The sequence below is a fragment of the Aythya ferina genome, assembly GCF_964211825.1.
Source record: "Aythya ferina genome assembly, chromosome: 5".
Classification (NCBI taxonomy): Eukaryota; Metazoa; Chordata; class Aves; order Anseriformes; family Anatidae; genus Aythya; species Aythya ferina.
The window spans coordinates 60204916-60222319 of NC_140301.1; the positions used below are offsets into that span (position 1 = coordinate 60204916).

The 17404-nt window shown below is 47.4% G+C and overlaps 1 protein-coding gene across 4 annotated transcripts; it reads right to left on the bottom strand.

Moving 5' to 3' along the window:
- Positions 1 to 6764: 6764 nt before the first annotated feature.
- Positions 6765 to 16391, bottom strand: DACT1 (dishevelled binding antagonist of beta catenin 1). Of its 4 annotated transcripts, none has more exons than XM_084520672.1 (4): positions 15914 to 16391; positions 13819 to 13951; positions 12108 to 12170; positions 6765 to 9538 (listed from the first exon to the last, which is right to left on the bottom strand). In XM_084520672.1, the coding sequence occupies exons 1-4, from the start codon at positions 16277 to 16279 to the stop codon at positions 7794 to 7796; spliced, it is 2307 nt and encodes a 768-aa protein (XP_084376798.1). In that variant the 5' UTR covers positions 16280 to 16391; the 3' UTR covers positions 6765 to 7793. The 4 variants fall into 4 exon arrangements, with proteins under 4 accessions (XP_084376798.1, XP_084376796.1, XP_084376795.1 ...); XM_084520670.1 differs by having other exon boundaries at positions 6765 to 9652; XM_084520669.1 differs by having other exon boundaries at positions 6765 to 9652; positions 12015 to 12170; positions 15914 to 16390.
- Between the last annotated feature and the right edge of the window lie 1013 nt (positions 16392 to 17404).

Sequence of the window (17404 nt, forward strand, 5' to 3'; positions counted from 1 at the left end):
GACCACGAGTTCTCCTAGTAGGAGCATCTTCACCCTGAGTGCTCAATAGAAATAGTCATATCGAAAACTTCCAGTCTTGATATCCCCACCAGAAAATATCTGGGGTTATCTGGGGATTGTACAGCTAGAGGGTTGCTGTGTCCTGTGCAGCACCATAAGACAGCGGTGTGTTGACAAGATATCTTGTTCCATGCTTGGCTCTCAGAAGATGCCTGTAAAAAAAAAAAAAAAAAAAAAAAAAAGGACGTGATGCAGATGGGAAGGGGATGGTTTCCTTTTCTCCTGAGCAACTGAGCATCAAGGAAAACCCTATCATGAGCTGTTTGTCAGGAGAAACAAGCCAGAAATTCAGTTTCATACAGCGTTTGTGCCTTAATGCCAAGCCACAATTTATATCATTAAGAAGAAAAAGAAAAACAGCGAAGGAAACACTTACCAGCGTGAACGTGGTGTCTGCAGTAGCCTGGAGGCGTGAAGGTGGCGTAAGCACTAGCAGTGGTTGGGATATCCAGGTCAGTACCCGGCACTGCCCTTGACCTCATTGGCCACCAGGTGAGACGGCTGCTCGCGTGATGCAGGCAGGTGCAGCTCCCGGGGCTGGTGCCGTGGCCTCTGCAAGCTGCTCCGACTGGATTTACAGACTGCTCTCTTATCAAACCTGATGGATTTCCTCTCCCACTCCTTTCCCAGCCCTCGCCTCGCACTAGGAGACAGAGAGCATGACACAGCACAGAGGACTGGCCTTAGGTCTAGAAAGAGAAGGACTTCACTGAGCTTTTGCCTTCCAAGGCTCTGGATTTTCAGCAGACTCCTACTCTTTCCCGAGTTTGCCTTCCCAAGAGAAGAGCAACCTCTGGAAATGGTGTCAGTCAAGAAAACTGTAATGTGATACAGGTCTAACCCACTGAAACACTGGGAATGTCTCATTTTACAGTGGGCCCTTCCAAGAGGAAACCAACCCACTGTAAATAACGTGTCTGGGAAGAGAAGACAAACTTTTAACCCTTCCCTAACCTTTACTTTTTGCTCAGTCAAGGTGCAGCTTTCCTTGAAGCTGTGCTAAGTCAACCTCTCTATGCTTCCAGGCTCTGTTCTCCAGTCCAGGTAACCCTGACACCCCACTGTTTTGCTAATCCCACCACCCAAAACTGAGACTCAAGTAAGATTAGCCAGGTACAAGAACGAGTGGTGGGTCTCAGAAGGCTTCTGTGTGTGTGCCTGGACCTCTCTGCCCAGATCAATCTCCCACCTCCATCTGGACACCTAAGGGAAATGAGCACATGCAGAAAGGGTCATTCTGCCTCCTCCCCTAAATGCCATTCCCAGGGCTTACAGAAAGGGGCTACCAACACAGAGCACAAGCACGTTCCCTCTTACATATCTCTAAGTGGTTTAGCTCAGTCACCTCAAATACAAGAAATAACAAATGCATCTCTCCCTTTAAAAGACCTTCTATTCTATTATTGGTTAAAATACAGACTCAAGATACTGCTCCTCCTGCGTACAGGTGAATGGTTTGAATCAAGTTTCACCGTACAGGGTCTGGCTCTGAAGAGAGAGCAGGGACTCCACCAGGGAGACCCTCCAACATTATCCAAGAGAAGTCACCGGGACAGCCTGTACAAACAGATATGTTTCATCGGGATGCTTGTAAAGACAAGCTTAGAGACCTCGATCCACCAGCACGTGCTTAACTCACTCCTAACCGTGAAGTACCCTGAGCATGTGCTGAAATGCTTCGTTGAGTCAGAATGGGCTTAATCAGATGCTTAAACACTTACTGCATGAGTACTTCGGAAATTAAGATTGATTGGGTCCTTGTCCCCCCCGTACCTCAAGCTTCCCCTCCAGAAAAGCCCATTTCTTAAAACGTAAGGCTTACAGACTGCAAGGAGACCCAGGGAACATATTTTTCAACAGGTTGCAAGTTTTCCAGCTTCCTGCCCTTGACCACAGAAGACTTGAACCTTTCTGGGGGGAAAGCACTTAATCTGCTCGCAAAGCCATTACATCATGATGTAAGAGTCCAGATCATATACATTTTCCTTCAGTAATGTCATGAAAATCTTAGTTTTCAGGACTTCCAACTCCAACTCCTTTAAACAGAACAAAAGCCAGATTTTCAGAGCTTGGCTCAGTGACATGAAGTTATTAATGTTAGTATATTTTATTGATCTTAAAGGAATACAGCATGGAAACAAAGGCCATTAATAGAGAGAGGCTCTGCTTACATTAGCAAGGCATTCCACACAGAAGGAGCAGATCCAAACTGAGGGCCCCACAGGTACAATATATACAGTTCGTGTGTTTACTTCAGCCTAGATTTACTCTGCTCCCCAGTGTCACTTGGACCAAATTTGTCCACATCTTTTCACTAAATTTATCCACGTTTTTGGACTGGAAGCTGTTCTAGGGAGCCATCACTGGTTCAGACCCCATGCTCCTGCCCAGGTAGGAGCACATTTCCTGAGCCCCTGGAGTGGAGTGTCTAGGTTAGAGGCTCAAAGGCGTCTAGCATGCACCAAAACTGCTCTGCTGTCCAAACCAAAAAGGCACAGATGTAGATACAAACAGAGAAAGAGGAAAACTCTCCAAGGACAGCAAAATCCCAAGGCAAGGTGCACTAAATGCCCAGTGCTCTGCCACTACTACATTTTGTTTGGGTTGGAGGTCATCAGCTGGGGGTGGAAGAGCGCACATCCCTCCCTCCTTTCTGTAATACCTTGTCTATGCCCTTTGAACTTGCTGACATTATATGTGCTCTGCTATTCCCTGTGGCAGCACATTCCTTGCTGTGAAAAAAAAAAAAATGCACTTTCTGTTATACCATTTAACTGATCTCCCACTTGTTTCTGTACATCTCCCCTCATGACAGCACTGTGGGATTTTTAAAACCCAGAGCAATTGTTTCTTGCCAGAGTGATCCACCTATATTATTTTGCCAAATTAAAATAAATAAATAAATAAAAATCATGCCATGCAAGGAGCATCAACACAATTCCTTGGAGTTTCAGGAAAGTTCACGGGAAAAGTAGATTGGTCTGGATTTTGCAGATTGTTTCCACTGGTTTGCAGTCTCTGTATCCTCTCTGTACTGTGCACAGGAACTGTAAAATCAAGAATTACATTGGAAAGCTTTTTTTGTGCTAGCAGCTCAGTTATATGTATGTTATATGTATGATTGTTGGCTGCTCCAAAGGTACAGCTAAATGCTGAATTTAGCTATTAAATACATCTTTAGGCATTTCTGCTTCCTCACAATTTTCATGTCCTTGTTCCCTCCTGCAAGAAAAAGCACATTGAGGGAGAGCCATGCCCTGTGTTGTGAATCATCTGCCGAATGGCAATCACAGCTAATAAAAACCTTCTTTGCTCTTTGTGGCAGAAAGGGATGCAGGTCCCTCAGGGATGGCTTTGCTGGCTGCCACCTGAGGAGCTCCTGACCTTTCTCAGAGCCCACAAACAGATAGATTTGGGATTAATGAAGGTAAAGGACTCTGTTGGGGGAAATCAGTTGTCAGTCCTTATCCAGGATGAATCCCACGCCAGGAGAAAAACTAGAAAGCTTTTAAGAGATGGACGGATTCTTTCTGAAGGCCCAGAACAAGGAAAGTTGCAAAGGCTGTGAGCTGAAGCCTCTCTGCAAGAAAGAGTTGGGATATTAAAGGGAAAAAACAGACATGGGAGATTGGAGCTTATCACTTGTCCCAGTAAGGCTGTTGCAGGACTTGACCAGACAGTTAAAGCACCTCATCCACTGCCACTGCTGAAAGTGGCCTTAATCATTTCAAGAGCACTGAAAAAAATGAAGCACAGTCCCTCAGAGGATTCAGGCTAGCCCAGTCCATCTTACCAATCTCAGCATTAGACTGAAACACTTCCTTCTTCCAGCCTTTCCTGGAAATACAGATGAACCAGAATCAGACCACTGAGCTTAAGGGCTCTCTGTTGCCACCTTCCTTCAGCCCCTGCTGTTCCAAACCCTTGTGACACCAGTGGATTGAATCTCTCAGGACAAGAACAAGGTCCACACAAAGTCCTGCACAGTTGGGATGTCTAAGCAAAAAGCCCAGGCGTCTCTCTGACCCCACACACAGCAGGGCCAGCTTGCTTTGGGGTCCACTGACCCACAGCTGTGACTGGGCTTATGGTGCATAAGACAGACCTAAAAGCCTGCTGTGACACTCTCATATCCCGTGTGAATCACAGCACCTCGAAGTGTACATGATGCTGAACCCTGCACTAGAGGAGATGGTACTTCAGAGATGCACGGTGACACTCCAGGACCTAACTCAGACACACTCCAGCTACGTTCCTTATGTTAAGCGTGCGCTTCTGTCCTTTGCTGCACTCGGTTATACATGCAGCACAGGGATATAAACCCAAACGTCCTCACCATAACCTGTCCTCACCTTAAAATAGGCCCCAGTGCACTGAAGACAAACCTCGCAGCTTCAAACTTCCAGAGACTACCATAAACACTGTGGATAATTAAAACACGAACGTTATGAAAAGTACATTGGCAAGGACTCAAGGCTGTGGAGCTGGAAAGCCAGGTAGCTTAAAGAAGTGCCAGATATTTAACTGCTCTCCAAGTTTTGCAGATGTTTTTCAACCTAACATTGCAGAAACTTACTAACATAGATGTGTTTCCTAAATCAGAACCAGAGAAAAGAATGTGTGCTGTGTTTTGGGACAATATCAAGTACTTTTCCAGCACTGTAAGATTTTTATTAAAAAAAAAAAAAAAAAAAAAAAAAAACAGGGGGAGAGAAGGGAAAGGGGGAGATGTAGGCCTGTTTAAAGGATTCTGGATGCTCACCTAAATCATGTAGGAAAAGGAAAATTCCTTTTCCAAACTGAAATGACTCAGATGCAATTAAAACAGAGATAGCATCGGCACATTTCCCCATCTGGTATTAAGCTACCCTATGAGAGTGCTGCAGAATGCAGTGGTTGCAGCTGATGCAGTTTTAGTGATATTTAGATGGAGAATTTCTTGTTATTTTACTCAATTACCTAAACTGAAATTATTCAGCAACTCACTTCTGGAAACCAGCCTCCTGCACCCGCTAAGAGACAATATGCTATAGCACTGTAATTAAGAATTCATCTTTCCAAAGCCACTGGTCAGTTTTCTTCCCACCAGCAGCTCCTTTGTAGCCACAGAGACAGTGCACGTCTGCAGATCCTCTCTTTTACTCAACTACACCTTTGAGGAGATTTACAGGGATTTGCATGTGTTTTTCTCGCTCAAAGAGAGATTATGTGGCATGATTAAGAGAGATTTTAGGAAAGAAACCACGAGCTTTGACAAGCTTCTTGACATTCCCTTTGTTTGATATAACACCCGTCAGTTATTAACAGGGATGTGTTGAGCTGCTGATCAGCTTCAGTAATGCTGTGTTTTATAACAAACATTTCTTTTCTCCCCTCTCTGTAGCAGCAACCATTGTCCAGCAACTTCTGGAATAATTATTCTATATTAATATTTTTTATATGCACATAACATACAAAATGTATATACTTACATATACACACACAAGTTACCCTTCCATTTTAAAGCAACAGGAGAGTTGATTTAAAGCAGGAGATTGCTCCTGCTTTAACAGGAGCAACCAGCTAAGGTGAGTTACAGATTCTCCTGTATCATGGGAGATGGACATGTAAGGACTTTGTGGGTCACTGCATCTAGAAACTTATGACCATACTGCATGACCCCATACAGAAAGTGACGTTTTTCTACTAAAAAAATAATAATAATAATAATAATACGAGAGACATCAGAGATAGTTAGGGATTTAGTACACTCTGCAAATTACAGGATGAAATCCACCACTTGGACAAAAAGTGTTACCGCTGTCTCAGAAGCTGTTCCTAGAGACATTTAACTGTTGGTGGATCTCTCCCTCCCACACTTTCAATGCAAGGAAACCTGAGAAAGTACCATTCTGCTTTACAGGTGGGTGACAGCAGGAAGGACACAGAGGAACCACAAAGGAAGGCATCTGTCCAGCCAGGTTTACTATGGACCAGATGGGCTGCACACATATCCCTGAAATTCCTAACCATCACAGCATCCATGCTAGTCGTATGCCCACTGCTTCACAGATCCCAGAGCAGAAGATGAACCTGCAGAAAGCGGCCCATTCTCTGGCCCAGCTCCATCAGACATGCCTGCCATAAACCCCCAGCCATCCCACAGACAACATACAAAGTTGTTGCTGCAAAGGGAAGCAGTGTTGTCTGCGGTTAGCTCCTTTCTCCTTTGCTGGCAGAGACTCACCTCCAGTCCTATGGGAAGAAAGAAACTGAGCCAGAGTCCAGTGGGTGACACAACTGTCACTTCTTTCTCATAACCTTGTCAGGTTTGTGCCACAGCCAGTTTCCATGCCTAAAGAAGGCACCGGGGACACCAAGCCTACAGTCCTCTACCCAGCCCAGCACCTGAGCATGAAGCTTTTGGTGATTCGTTTACCGGCCACTTCAGAGGGACGCCCGTTGCATTACACAGATCCATTTGGTTACAGAAACCTACCATCTGCCCCTCAGTTGTACTAACCAAAGTCTGCAAGCACCCTGAAGCAAGGAGGATTAATATTACATTTCCATCTGCTCCGCAATGTGAGCTGCCCATAAGCAACAACCTGAAGACATCTCCGAGCTCCTCAATCCCATCCTGCCCTTAAAAAATGCAAGCTACTGCAAGAACAACAGGAGCCATGACAATCCAGTTCCCTCAAAGCACAAATCACATACACAGCAACATTTTAAACTTGCTCCATTTCCTGCATGACGAATTCCAGGGAATGTTAACAGGCCACATTAAAGAGACACCGAGGTGGTGACAACGCCAATACGAAACCATTGACTGGCACTGCCCCAACGTAACAAACTTTAAAAAAGTATTAAAACAGACTGTTTATTACAGCATATGATGTGTTATATTAATTTACACAATGATATATATATAAAAACAGCCATTGATGATGTACAGTAAATTGGACATCAACGGGAATATTAAAACTACTGATACTCATGCACGTGACATGCATATGTGTTTTTTTTTTCAAAAGCAGTTTTACACAATATACTGAAGCTACTAAGCCTTGGTCAGCTGCTCCAACAGTTTATTCTGAACACCACCACAGTCCACACTGGGACTCCCAGGAAATCAGAGCAGAGTGCACTCCAGAGAAGGCAACTTGACCTTGGAGATAGATTTAACAGGAGCCCTTTCCTCATGGAAGAAGGTTGGGGGAGGACAGAGGCCAGCTTCAAGAAGAGAATCAACAAGAAAAAAAAAAAAGGAAAAAAAAAAACAGGCTGGACTATCAGGAGGAACAAGTTCAAGATGTGGCAAGAGGAGCAGCAGAAAGGGAACAAGAAAAAACATGAAGACCACCCATACTCCCTCCCCCTCACCCCCTAAAACCTTATGACCTTAAGCTGTTGATATCCTGTATAAGACCCAGAACTGGAAAGAAAAAAATAGGCAAAGAAGATCCATTCCTGGAAACATTAGCCTTTTTTTCCAAAGCCTTCTGATACTATGCACTGGAGGCTGTTCACCACTGAAATGGCAGTGTTGTGTTTTGTTTTTTTTTAAACAAGTGTAATGTTTTTTATTTCCACTTAAAAGGCACTAGTATCCACCCAAGTTCTGAAGACAAGTGACATAATTTACCTTAAGTTTTAAATATTTGTATAAAAAAAAAAATCTGTGGAAATATGTACACAAAAGCACCTTGCTTCCGAAAGCAGAAACAGATACATTCCACCAAGTTCCTTCACTAGACGGTCGTCATGAGCTTCAGGGAGCCTGACCGAAAGCGCAGGATTTTCTTCTTGAGGTTGTGGGAGGCTTTGATTTTGACAAAGGCCTTTGCTGCATTTTCATGCAGCTCCGGAGCCGTGACCGTCTGGATGGGGAGCGTCTGGACAAACTGGGACCAAATGAGGCCCCCGCTTTCATCAGAGTCGCTGGTGGTGGTGCTCTCCCCGACGAACTCCACCTCGCTCAGGCTGGACTCGCTGTCTCCGAAGCAGTTCGTCGTGTAGTTGCTCTGCTCGTCCTCGCTCGTGTCCACCACGGTGGAGTGGAACAAAGACTCGCACTCCGCCGAGTACTCCGAGTCGCTGGCCACGTAGGCGTAGGGGCTGACATATGGCAGGGGAACTTGCGAGTAGACTCCTACGCCGTCCCGCCGGTTCCTCCTCGCCCTCCGCAGGGCCTCCTCATAGGAAATCTCCGCCGATGACTTCCACCGGCGGTAGTCGGCCCGCTTGTGTTTCGGTTTGGCCACCACCACCTCCCGGCCGTGTCCATGGGATCTGATTACCGATTTATGGAGGCCGGCCGGCCGGCCCTGGAGGCCAGACTCCGGCTGCAAGCCGCTGCTCCTCTTCCCCCTGGAGGAGGGCTTTTTCAGTTTCTTATTTGTATCCAATTCCTCAGGAAAGCGGCACTTCTTGCCGACCGGCTTGCCTTTCTCCCGCAACGTCTGCGCGCTGTTTTCCAGCCCGTTGGTGAGGTGCGGCCTGTGTTTCAGTGCCGAGCTTTTCAAAATCTTGACATTTCGGGTGCCTTTGTGGAGCTTAACACTTTGCTGCTGGGCCGGTATGTACTGGGCATTCACCAGCAGCCCATCGTCAAGGCTCTGAGAAGAGGAGCCCTCGCTTTTGAAATCCAGCGTGGGCCTTTCCTCCACAGGAGGCGAGGAGGCGTGAGCTGCCTGCAAGCTGCTCTTCAGCAGAACCTTTTTGGGAGGCTGGCTGACCCTGGTCTCTGGCTGCAGCACCACCGGCTTCCCTGGGCTCTCTTTGGGAGATGCAGCAAAGATCTGGCCGCTTTCCTTGGGAACATCCCCCGTGGTAGCCACCACGTGCCGGTTTAGCTCTGAAGGCGCTGGCTTGGCCCCGCGTGGCAGATGCTTGCTCTGAGCTTCACTTGCCGCACCAGGTGGAAAAGCTGGTGGCAAAGGCACCTTTCTACTCTCCACCTGCTCACCACCTGCCTCCCTCGGCCTCTGCTTGAGCGGGGAGGACACCACGGTGTCCAAAGCGGCAGTCCCACCGGGCGGCAAGCACACTTGCTTCGTGCTCTTCAGGTTCACGACGTTGCTGTGAGAAACCGCCCCAGCAGCCTGCCTGACACACATGCTGCCGTGTCGCAAGATCCCTTTGGTGGGATCAGCGTTGAGACTTGTCCTTGGTTTGTTAGTCCTTACAGAGTGAGTCTTTCTCTGCACCAGGCTTAAGATGTAGCCGTCTATCCTCTTGCTGGCGGATGGGCACGACGCAGGCCAGGAGCCCGGCGGGAGAAAGGCATCGGCTGCTTTTCCTGAGTCTATTTCAGATCCAGCGCAAACATCGGTAATATCGCAGCCGAGTCTCTCCTCTTCTCGTTGTGGGTTCTCAGTCACAGGGAGAAGAAACATGGGACTCTGCACAGCGACCGCGTGGAGAGGGCTGGGGTACCGGTAGACGTCACTCCCGTTTTTAGACACCAGATCGCACTGGTACTTTGGGTGGACATCTGCAACGACATCGAGGGAATTTGAGTGCGGTGTGGACAAAGAGCGACAGACAGAGCCTGCGGTCTGGTCCTCATGCTGGCCTTCCTTATTATAATCCATCCAGCCTATGAGATCTGAAAGGCATTTTAGAAGAGTTTAGAGAGCCTGCCAGTGACAGTCCTGCTGTTTTTCACATGCTGTCAGGGGCTCCGGTCTCATCTACACAAGCGGTGTAATGTTTTCAGTACGGCACTGCTGTTCAAACAGGAGAAATCTCTCTGTCAGGGATGCTGCTCAACAGCTATACAAGCAGCACTATTCTTCTACGGGTCTCTTCCCACCTGCAGCTAGGGAGGGTTTGCGTCAACATGACTAAAATTGTTGAAAAAATAAAAATCTCAGCCCTGATGAGAGTATTTACATTGATTTCAAACTTGTGCCTAGACTGCTAAGAGCTTCCTGTTTAATATCCAAGCCACCCAGAAGCCTGTAAGGGTCTCTCCTGTTTGTGTGTTACACTGTCACCTGTATAACTCACCGTGGGCCTCAGATGTATAACTCTGAATTTACTTTGCCCAAAGGGAAACAAAAAACATAGACAAGAGACCAACAAATTGCTTCTAGCTTACTGACAAATTTCACTTCCAGATTTTTCCAAGTATGTCTTGGGTCAAAAACTAAAATCCAGATTTAATTTTATTGTTGTTATTATTATAATTATAATTACTATTAGCATGATAACTATTTATAATTGCAAAATTGTAAATAATAGGTGTGCATTTTGAACAATAAGAGGTGAAAGAATGGGAAACAGGCTCATCTTTCCACACAAGTACAAGGATTGCAGGTCAATACAGCCGATAACCTAGCCTTGGCTCTGCAAAGAGAGTTGTGGAAGATAAATCCAGTGCGTTTCAAGATGCATGAGTCAGATTTAATGGCTAAGGCACTTAGGAGACAAGCAACCTTACAAGCAAGGCTTCAATCCAAGCACCTACGATTATTATTTTCTTAAGGTTTAGTTCATTTTGTCTTCCTGGGTAGGGGGACAACCTAAATGATCCTTGGAGATCACTGTCAGTTTTGTTTTCTACCCTTGGGCTAGAAACTTCAGCCAGGGTTCTCAAATTTGAATGCTCAGTGCTTGCCACTTATCTAAGGCTTATTTCAAAAGAGGTCTCACATACTTTGATGAAATTAGCTGATAGAGATGATGTTCCTGTGTGGGCAGGAGAGGGAGAACAGGGAAGGTAAGAACAGGCACTTCCTCCAGATCACCTCACAGTTTTCCCACATTTCCTAAATTCTATGTCAGAGTCAGGAAATGTTGCCAAAAAAACTTCTTTGAAACGTGCCAGTTTGAGAAATTTCATCCCTAAAAGTGAGACGGTATGATTAATGAGAGTTTTAGATTTCATGTTGTACACAGAATCAAAAAAAAACAGCAAAGCAATCTGCTGGAAAGCCTTATGCATGTTTTTCTTTTTATGTATGGCTGCTGAAAATCCCATATACCTTTCAACAGGGAACATTAAATTACCTCAAGCTGCTCAAAGGATAACTTAGAGGAGTTCTCAGCATCTCAGAAAGAATGTATCCCAGGCTGAATTTTCCCACTTCTGAGTCAGAAGAACGTGAATTATTTTGTCCTCAATTCACAAAAATTCACTATAAGTTAACCTTAAAGAGCAGAATGGAAATTAGAAATACTATGGTTACGAGCATCCTCCACAACCCAGAATGGACTTAAGGCTTTTGAATGAGTATGGCTGCAACTTCAACCAGTAATGCTCAATCACAAAAGTCCTACTGAAGCAGAACAGATTAGGACAGAGGAGGCCTTCCTATTTTACCATCATATAAATTAAGGATTGCAACTTCAGCCTGTCATCAAAGGAAAGTCAACAGCTCTCTGCCAGGGACTAAGTACGTTTTCCCTGTTCATGTTGTCTATTTGCCTATAATACCTAAACGAAGAACACACCTCAACATGGTCACCTGGGTGTTAAGGACCTTCAGAACTGACAAAATGACTGCTACAAACAGACCAACTTGCGACCTGCAGCTAGCTCCTTACTCTGTCACTTTTGATAAGGACAAGTGTGGCTATATTGCATGGCTGTGGAGGTACTTCTAATTACTGCTGTTTAGTAAAAATGCTTTTCTAAAAGAAATCATGAGAAAATAGCCGACTAATGTGTTTATGTGCGTATGTACCACTGCCCTCTACTGGGTAGAGCAGCTGTCATATTTTCATGTGTGGGTTTTTTTTTCATACGTTTAGGGCAACAGATTCACATGTGAGGCTGGAGTGGTGGAAGGCAAACGGTCCTGCCTCATGACACATGTACATGATAGGCACTGGAATCTTTTCAGAGCACAGTACATCAAATGAAAAGAAGAAGGGTTAATCCAACCCAGATACTCCTGAGGCAGTATTTCCAAAGCCAAAGCCACCTCCTGGAGTATGATGTATTCGACCTGCTTTTACTATACCTGCAGATTTAGGGCGTCCATCTGAGATATTCAGTGTTGCCTCCAAAGGGCTGCAAAAGCAAGTGCTAGAATGGCAACTGGATAAACACTCACTGAAGACAGAGTTAGACGAATTCGAGAGCGATCCAGAAGCTCCATCACTCAGCTCATAAAACCCTATAAAAATAAAAGTTCGGATTTATATTAGTTATGTCTACACAAAGTTACCATTTGTGTCCCTAGAAAGGCAGTCATGCTTGTGTTTATGTTGGCTTACTCTATTGCAATTAGTTATGGGATTTCATTCAGTCATCCAAAAAAGCAGTGCACAATTTAGTAATATCCTTACTGCTACGAAGAATTCAGTTTAATAGTAAGGCACTTAAAAGTAAAAGAGCACAACTTTATTCAGCATATGATATTTTAAACTTTATTTTTTTTTAACCTTTACAGGGTCTGGGGTTTTAACCTTTACAGGGGCTTATGGATTTTAGCTAGAAGGCTCCAGGCTGTGTTTGCCAGCCCACTCATTTAATAGCATATTCCAACACAGACTCCCCAGCTATCACCTGACTACAGAATTTTTACCAAGTGTTGGGCCCAATGCAATCCATTATTTTCAAAAAGTTCTGGACATAGATATAATATTTAGGATGACATGAAAGAAGAGTAAAAAATGTGCAGGCACAGAAATTTTTATTTCTTGGTAAACATGGTCTACCCAAGAAAAATACAACACACTATAATCAAGATTTAAATTGTACATTTAGGAAAAATGAATGCAGATCATATCTACAGAACGAGGATGCATCCTGGAAAACAATTCTCTTGAAAAGGACTTAGTCAGCATGGAAAAGCAGCTCAATCAAGCTTAATGATATGAGGGGAAAAAAAAAAGAAAAAAAAAAAAAAAGGAAAAAAGAAAAAAGCTAATGAGATTGCTGGATGTACAAAGAGACTAATGAATAGCAGTTGGGAAATGACTTCACCAGTCTATATGGCACTGGTAAAGAAAGACATTGGAACGGTGTGCCTAGTCCTCAAATCCAGCATGCTTAAAACAAAGCTAAAAAAATGGAAAGGGGCCATAAAGCTATTTAAGAGCTTGGAAAAATGCCTTGAAACAAATGACTTAATGAACTTGACCTGTTTAGCTCATCAAAAAAAGCTGGGAATTAAAATGTATAGCACCTCCAAGAGGAGAAAAAGCTGAGCATTAGAAAAGACCTTAGTCTATGGGAGAAAAGCATTTGAAAATAAATCAGTATGGGAGCAAGTCAAGTTCAAATTAGAAATAAGCAATGGTTTTAACAGTGCAAGTGATTGGTTGGTGGGTTTTCCACTTTTTATTGCCATCAAAAGTCTAGATGCTGCTAAGGAAGGTTCCCCATAGTTAAATACCATTTATTGGCTTCAACACAATTAGAATGGAATGAAATTCAATACATCAGGGATCAGATATTAAGATTCACTGTTCCATCTGGCTGCAAGATTAACTTTGACATCTTTTTCCTGCTGTCGCTGCTTGCTTTTACCATTTTTCCTGCAACCTCCTTCCTAATACACAGGAGGACTGGAACATTTTGTGGGTGGCCTTGAGAAAAAAACGTGACCCAAACACTAAAAACCCAATTAAGCTTGAAACATCCCTCTGAATATGTTGTCTACAAACAGCAACCTCTCTAGTAGTAGGTGAACTTTCCTAGTTGGCACTAATTATCAGAGTGTGAATGTGCTATAGACATTTTCTGTTGTAGTACTGAAAATTACAGGCTGCTTAATTCTAGGTACTCAGAGGCTCCGTCCTGCTGCACATTGGCCTTACCTGAACTTGGACGACTGTCTGTCTCAAGGTGTTCATCTGTTGTTTTTTCCACGTCCAGACGGAGGTCACTTATTTGCTTATCTAGCTCTTGCAACTGATTTAATAGGCCGGCATCCCTCCTCCTCAAGCAGTTCTGGAAAACAAGATGACAAACGTCAGCTCCTTCAGTGGGACAGACACAAAGGGGTTCCACAGACTATCAGCCTTCTCCCTCTGAGCATCATGTCAACGCTCTTTAAAAAATAAGAAATTACAAACCGGACAAAGTCCTGAAATTCTAGATACATGCTCTGGAGAAACACTTAACTGAAGAATTATGCAGGCACTTCATTCCAGCCTTTTCCAGCCAGCTCCACATAAGGAGCGTGCCCCACAATACACTGTGTTGGCAAAGCGCTCTTTTGCGAGAACGCAGCTGTAACAACAAAGCTGTTTTGTATGATATGGTAAAACCAGACCTGCACATATGAAATGGGTTACTTCAGGGAAAATACAGCTTTGCCAGTGTAACAGGGGACGTTCACCACCGCAGTGATGCTAGTCAGAGATCACATCTGTTCACACAATGGGATGAGCGGCTCTGCCAACAAGTGTCTGTAGTGTGGGAACCGCCTCGTTCTGCTGCACGGTATAAGCCCATATTCCACCACAGAGGCAGCAAGATTCCCAGAGCTGGGATCACCACCCTTTTATTAGTTTTGCAGTGCAGCAGGAAGGAAGAGAAATTCTTCCTCTTCTCCCATTATAATTGTACAAAATTGCTGCGAGATGAATTCTAAGGCTATTTATGAAGGTAATTTGATGGCATAAAATAAGCAATAAGAAATGATTTTGTAAGGCACTCATTAACCCACGGTCAATGCAATCAGTTTCCCTGTGTGTATTATAATGTTGCTTATCCATCATCTGTTCTGCTTCATACTCTTTAATTGTTCTGGCTTTGGGGAAAGTAGGGGAAGCAGGGGGAAGGTTTATCTCTTTTTTTTTTTTTTTCTTTTTCCAAGTGCATCATTTGATCTGTGCCCAGCGGTGCTCCAATACACTCATCACAAAGAGTTTTGATGCTCATACCTGGGCTCGCTCTGAACCCATTAAATCAAGGACAACCTCTCCCTGGGGAGGGCCAGTCCTCGGGCAAAGGGAAAGCGAACGCCAACAGCACGAACGAGGCCGTTTGAAGCCGCGCTGGCTTTGATCGCCACCCCTGGAGAACCGAAGGGGTGACCCAAGTCTTCTCCCACCTTTCTGGAGAAGGCTGGGAGCCGGGCTGGGGTTTGAGCGGTGCCTGAGGGCGCCACCTACTGCCCCCGCTGTCCCCCCAGCCCAGCCAGCACCCTGCCTGCAACGTCAAGTGCACAAATGGAAGCGCTGCCACAAAGCCCCTCTTCGGGTGGCGGTGCCCTGGTACTTGGCTACGGCTCTTGCCGAGCAGCGAGATCATCATTTTGGCTTTTAAGGAAGGGAATCGGTCTAACATGAGGTGCACCAAAAGGCTAGGATGAAAAAAAAAAAAAAAAAAAAGGCGGGGAGAGGGAGCAAATAATAAATCACGCCGTCCAACTTCTCCCCCGGTGAAAGCAAATGCTGAGCCGCGCACAAAGGCGGCCAGGCGCAGCTGTAGGCTATTTTCACTGCAAACCGATCTGCCGCTTCGTGCCGCCTGCCTCCCTTTCCCGCACGAGTCCCCGTCCCCTAAAAGCAGCCCCTTATCGCGCGGGGCCCGAGCCCGAGCCCGCCGCAGCTCCCGGCGCCTCCTTTGGGGCTCGCCGAGCCAGGAGCTCGCTTCCCACTTCCATTCAAGGCAAGGGGAGCGCATCCCTTGCCTTGAATGGCAGTCAGGGCCGGGCAGCCACCACCAAAACGCCGCCGGGGCTGAGGGAGGCGGCGGCGACGACCCCCGTCGGGGCTCTCCCCTCCAGCCGGTCCCCGAGAGCCACCCCCGGGCTCCCCCCGGGATGAGGGCAGGGAGACACGGGGAGCACAGGGCATCACCGGGACCCCCAGCCCCGACGGGACGGGGTGTCGGGCTGCGGTGCCGGGGTGTCCCCACCCGCCCTGCCGCCACCCCAAGCACCCCGAGGTCCCGGGGGCTCACCAGCTGCCGCCGCAGGAGGAGGATGTTCTCCTCCAGGAATTTCTCCTCCAGGCTCCGCGGCGGCGGCCCCTCGCCCGCCTGCTGCTCCCCTCGGCCCCCCTGCGCCCCCGGGGGTCGCCGCAGCAGGAGGCTCTTCACCAGCAGCTCCTGCCTCTGCCTCAGGTAGTCCAGCTCGCCCAGCCCGGCTAACGTGGCTTCCAGCCTCTCCCGGGTGCGCTGCCGCTCCGCCTCCGCTTCGCCCTTCTCCCTCCAGCGAGCATCGGCTCCCCCCGACGGCCCCGTTCCCGGGACCGGCCCCGATCCCGGTGCCGGTGCCGGTGCCGGTCCGGGTCCCGCCGAGGCTGCGGCCCCGGGGCTGGCCTTCATCGCCGCAGGGGAGGGGGGGCTCCGCCGCTGCCTCCGGGCCCTGCCCTCGGGGGGCCGCCGAGCTCCGCGCTGCCGGGGCCGCCGCTGCCTCCGGGGCCGCCGGTGCCGGTGGCGAATGGGCCGCGGGGAGCCCGGCTGCTGCCACCGCCCCGCGCCCGCCCACCGCCGCTCCGCCCTCCTCCTCCTCCTCCTCCTTCTCTTCGTCCTCCTCCTCCTCCTCTTCCTCAGCTCCGCCTCCCTCCTGCGGGGCCGCCGGGGGTCGGTGGTGGGCGCCGCCGTGCCCCGGTGGAAGGAGACGGAGGCGGTTTGGGGATGGGTGAGGGCTCTGAAAAGCCCCTCAGCGGCACGTCGGGGTGCTGGGCAGCTGGAAAATGGAAAAGAAATGGGGAGAGAGCAGCCCAGGGCGGTGGGGAGAGCAGGGGGAAGGTGGGGAGCGCAGGGGAGATGGCCTCAAGTTGTGCCAGGGGAGGTTGAGGTGGGAAATGAGGAGACATTTCTGCTCAGAGAGCAGGCAGGCGTTGGGACGGGTTGCCCAGGGAGGTGAGGGAGTCCCTGTCCCTGGGGGTGTCCAAGGGAAGGTTGGGCCTGGTGCTTGGGGACGTGTTTTAGGGGTGACATTGGTGGTAGGGGGATGGACCAGGTGATCCTGGAGGGCTTTTCCAACCTTAGTGGTTCTAGGATTTTTATCATTCTTGTGCCAGGCGGCAGCGTGGGCACTGGGATCAAAGCACCGGCGAGGTGTTGCTGCAAAGCCCGTTGGAGTGGACTGGCCGAAAAAGCCATAATGAAGTGAACTTCATACAGCATGTGGACTAATTGCAGCCTGGGACGTGCAATTAGGTTCACAATGGGTAGGCGGTGGAAAGAGAGGGGGTGGGGGGAAGTGCTCAAGAAGAAAGAAAAAAAAAAAAAAAGAAAGAAAGAAAAATGTTAGAATGAAAATAGAGCAAAAACTAAGTTCCGGGTGTGTTCTGGGGGGAGAGAATGGAAGAGGAGAGAAGAAAGCATTCAGGGAGCCCTTCACAATACGGGGTTTGTTTGGTACAGCAGCTCTCCCAGACATAATGAACTGCTCTTTCCTGCTCTCCCTCTGCTCCGCAGAAGATTAGGGCTGTTTGTGGTACG

What these genes read in the sequence shown, in the direction of transcription:
- DACT1 (XM_084520669.1), bottom strand. Translation starts at nt 16,279, where the DNA reads ATGAAGGCCAGCCCCGGGGCCGCAGCCTCGGCGGGACCCGGACCGGCA. An exon ending in TCCTCCTGCGGCGGCAGCTG is followed by an intron (nt 13,952 to 15,913) that starts GTGAGCCCCCGG and finishes CTTGTTTTCCAG; the next exon opens with AACTGCTTGAGGAGGAGGGA. An exon ending in TGGACGCCCTAAATCTGCAG is followed by an intron (nt 9,653 to 12,014) that starts GTATAGTAAAAG and finishes AATGCCTTTCAG; the next exon opens with ATCTCATAGGCTGGATGGAT.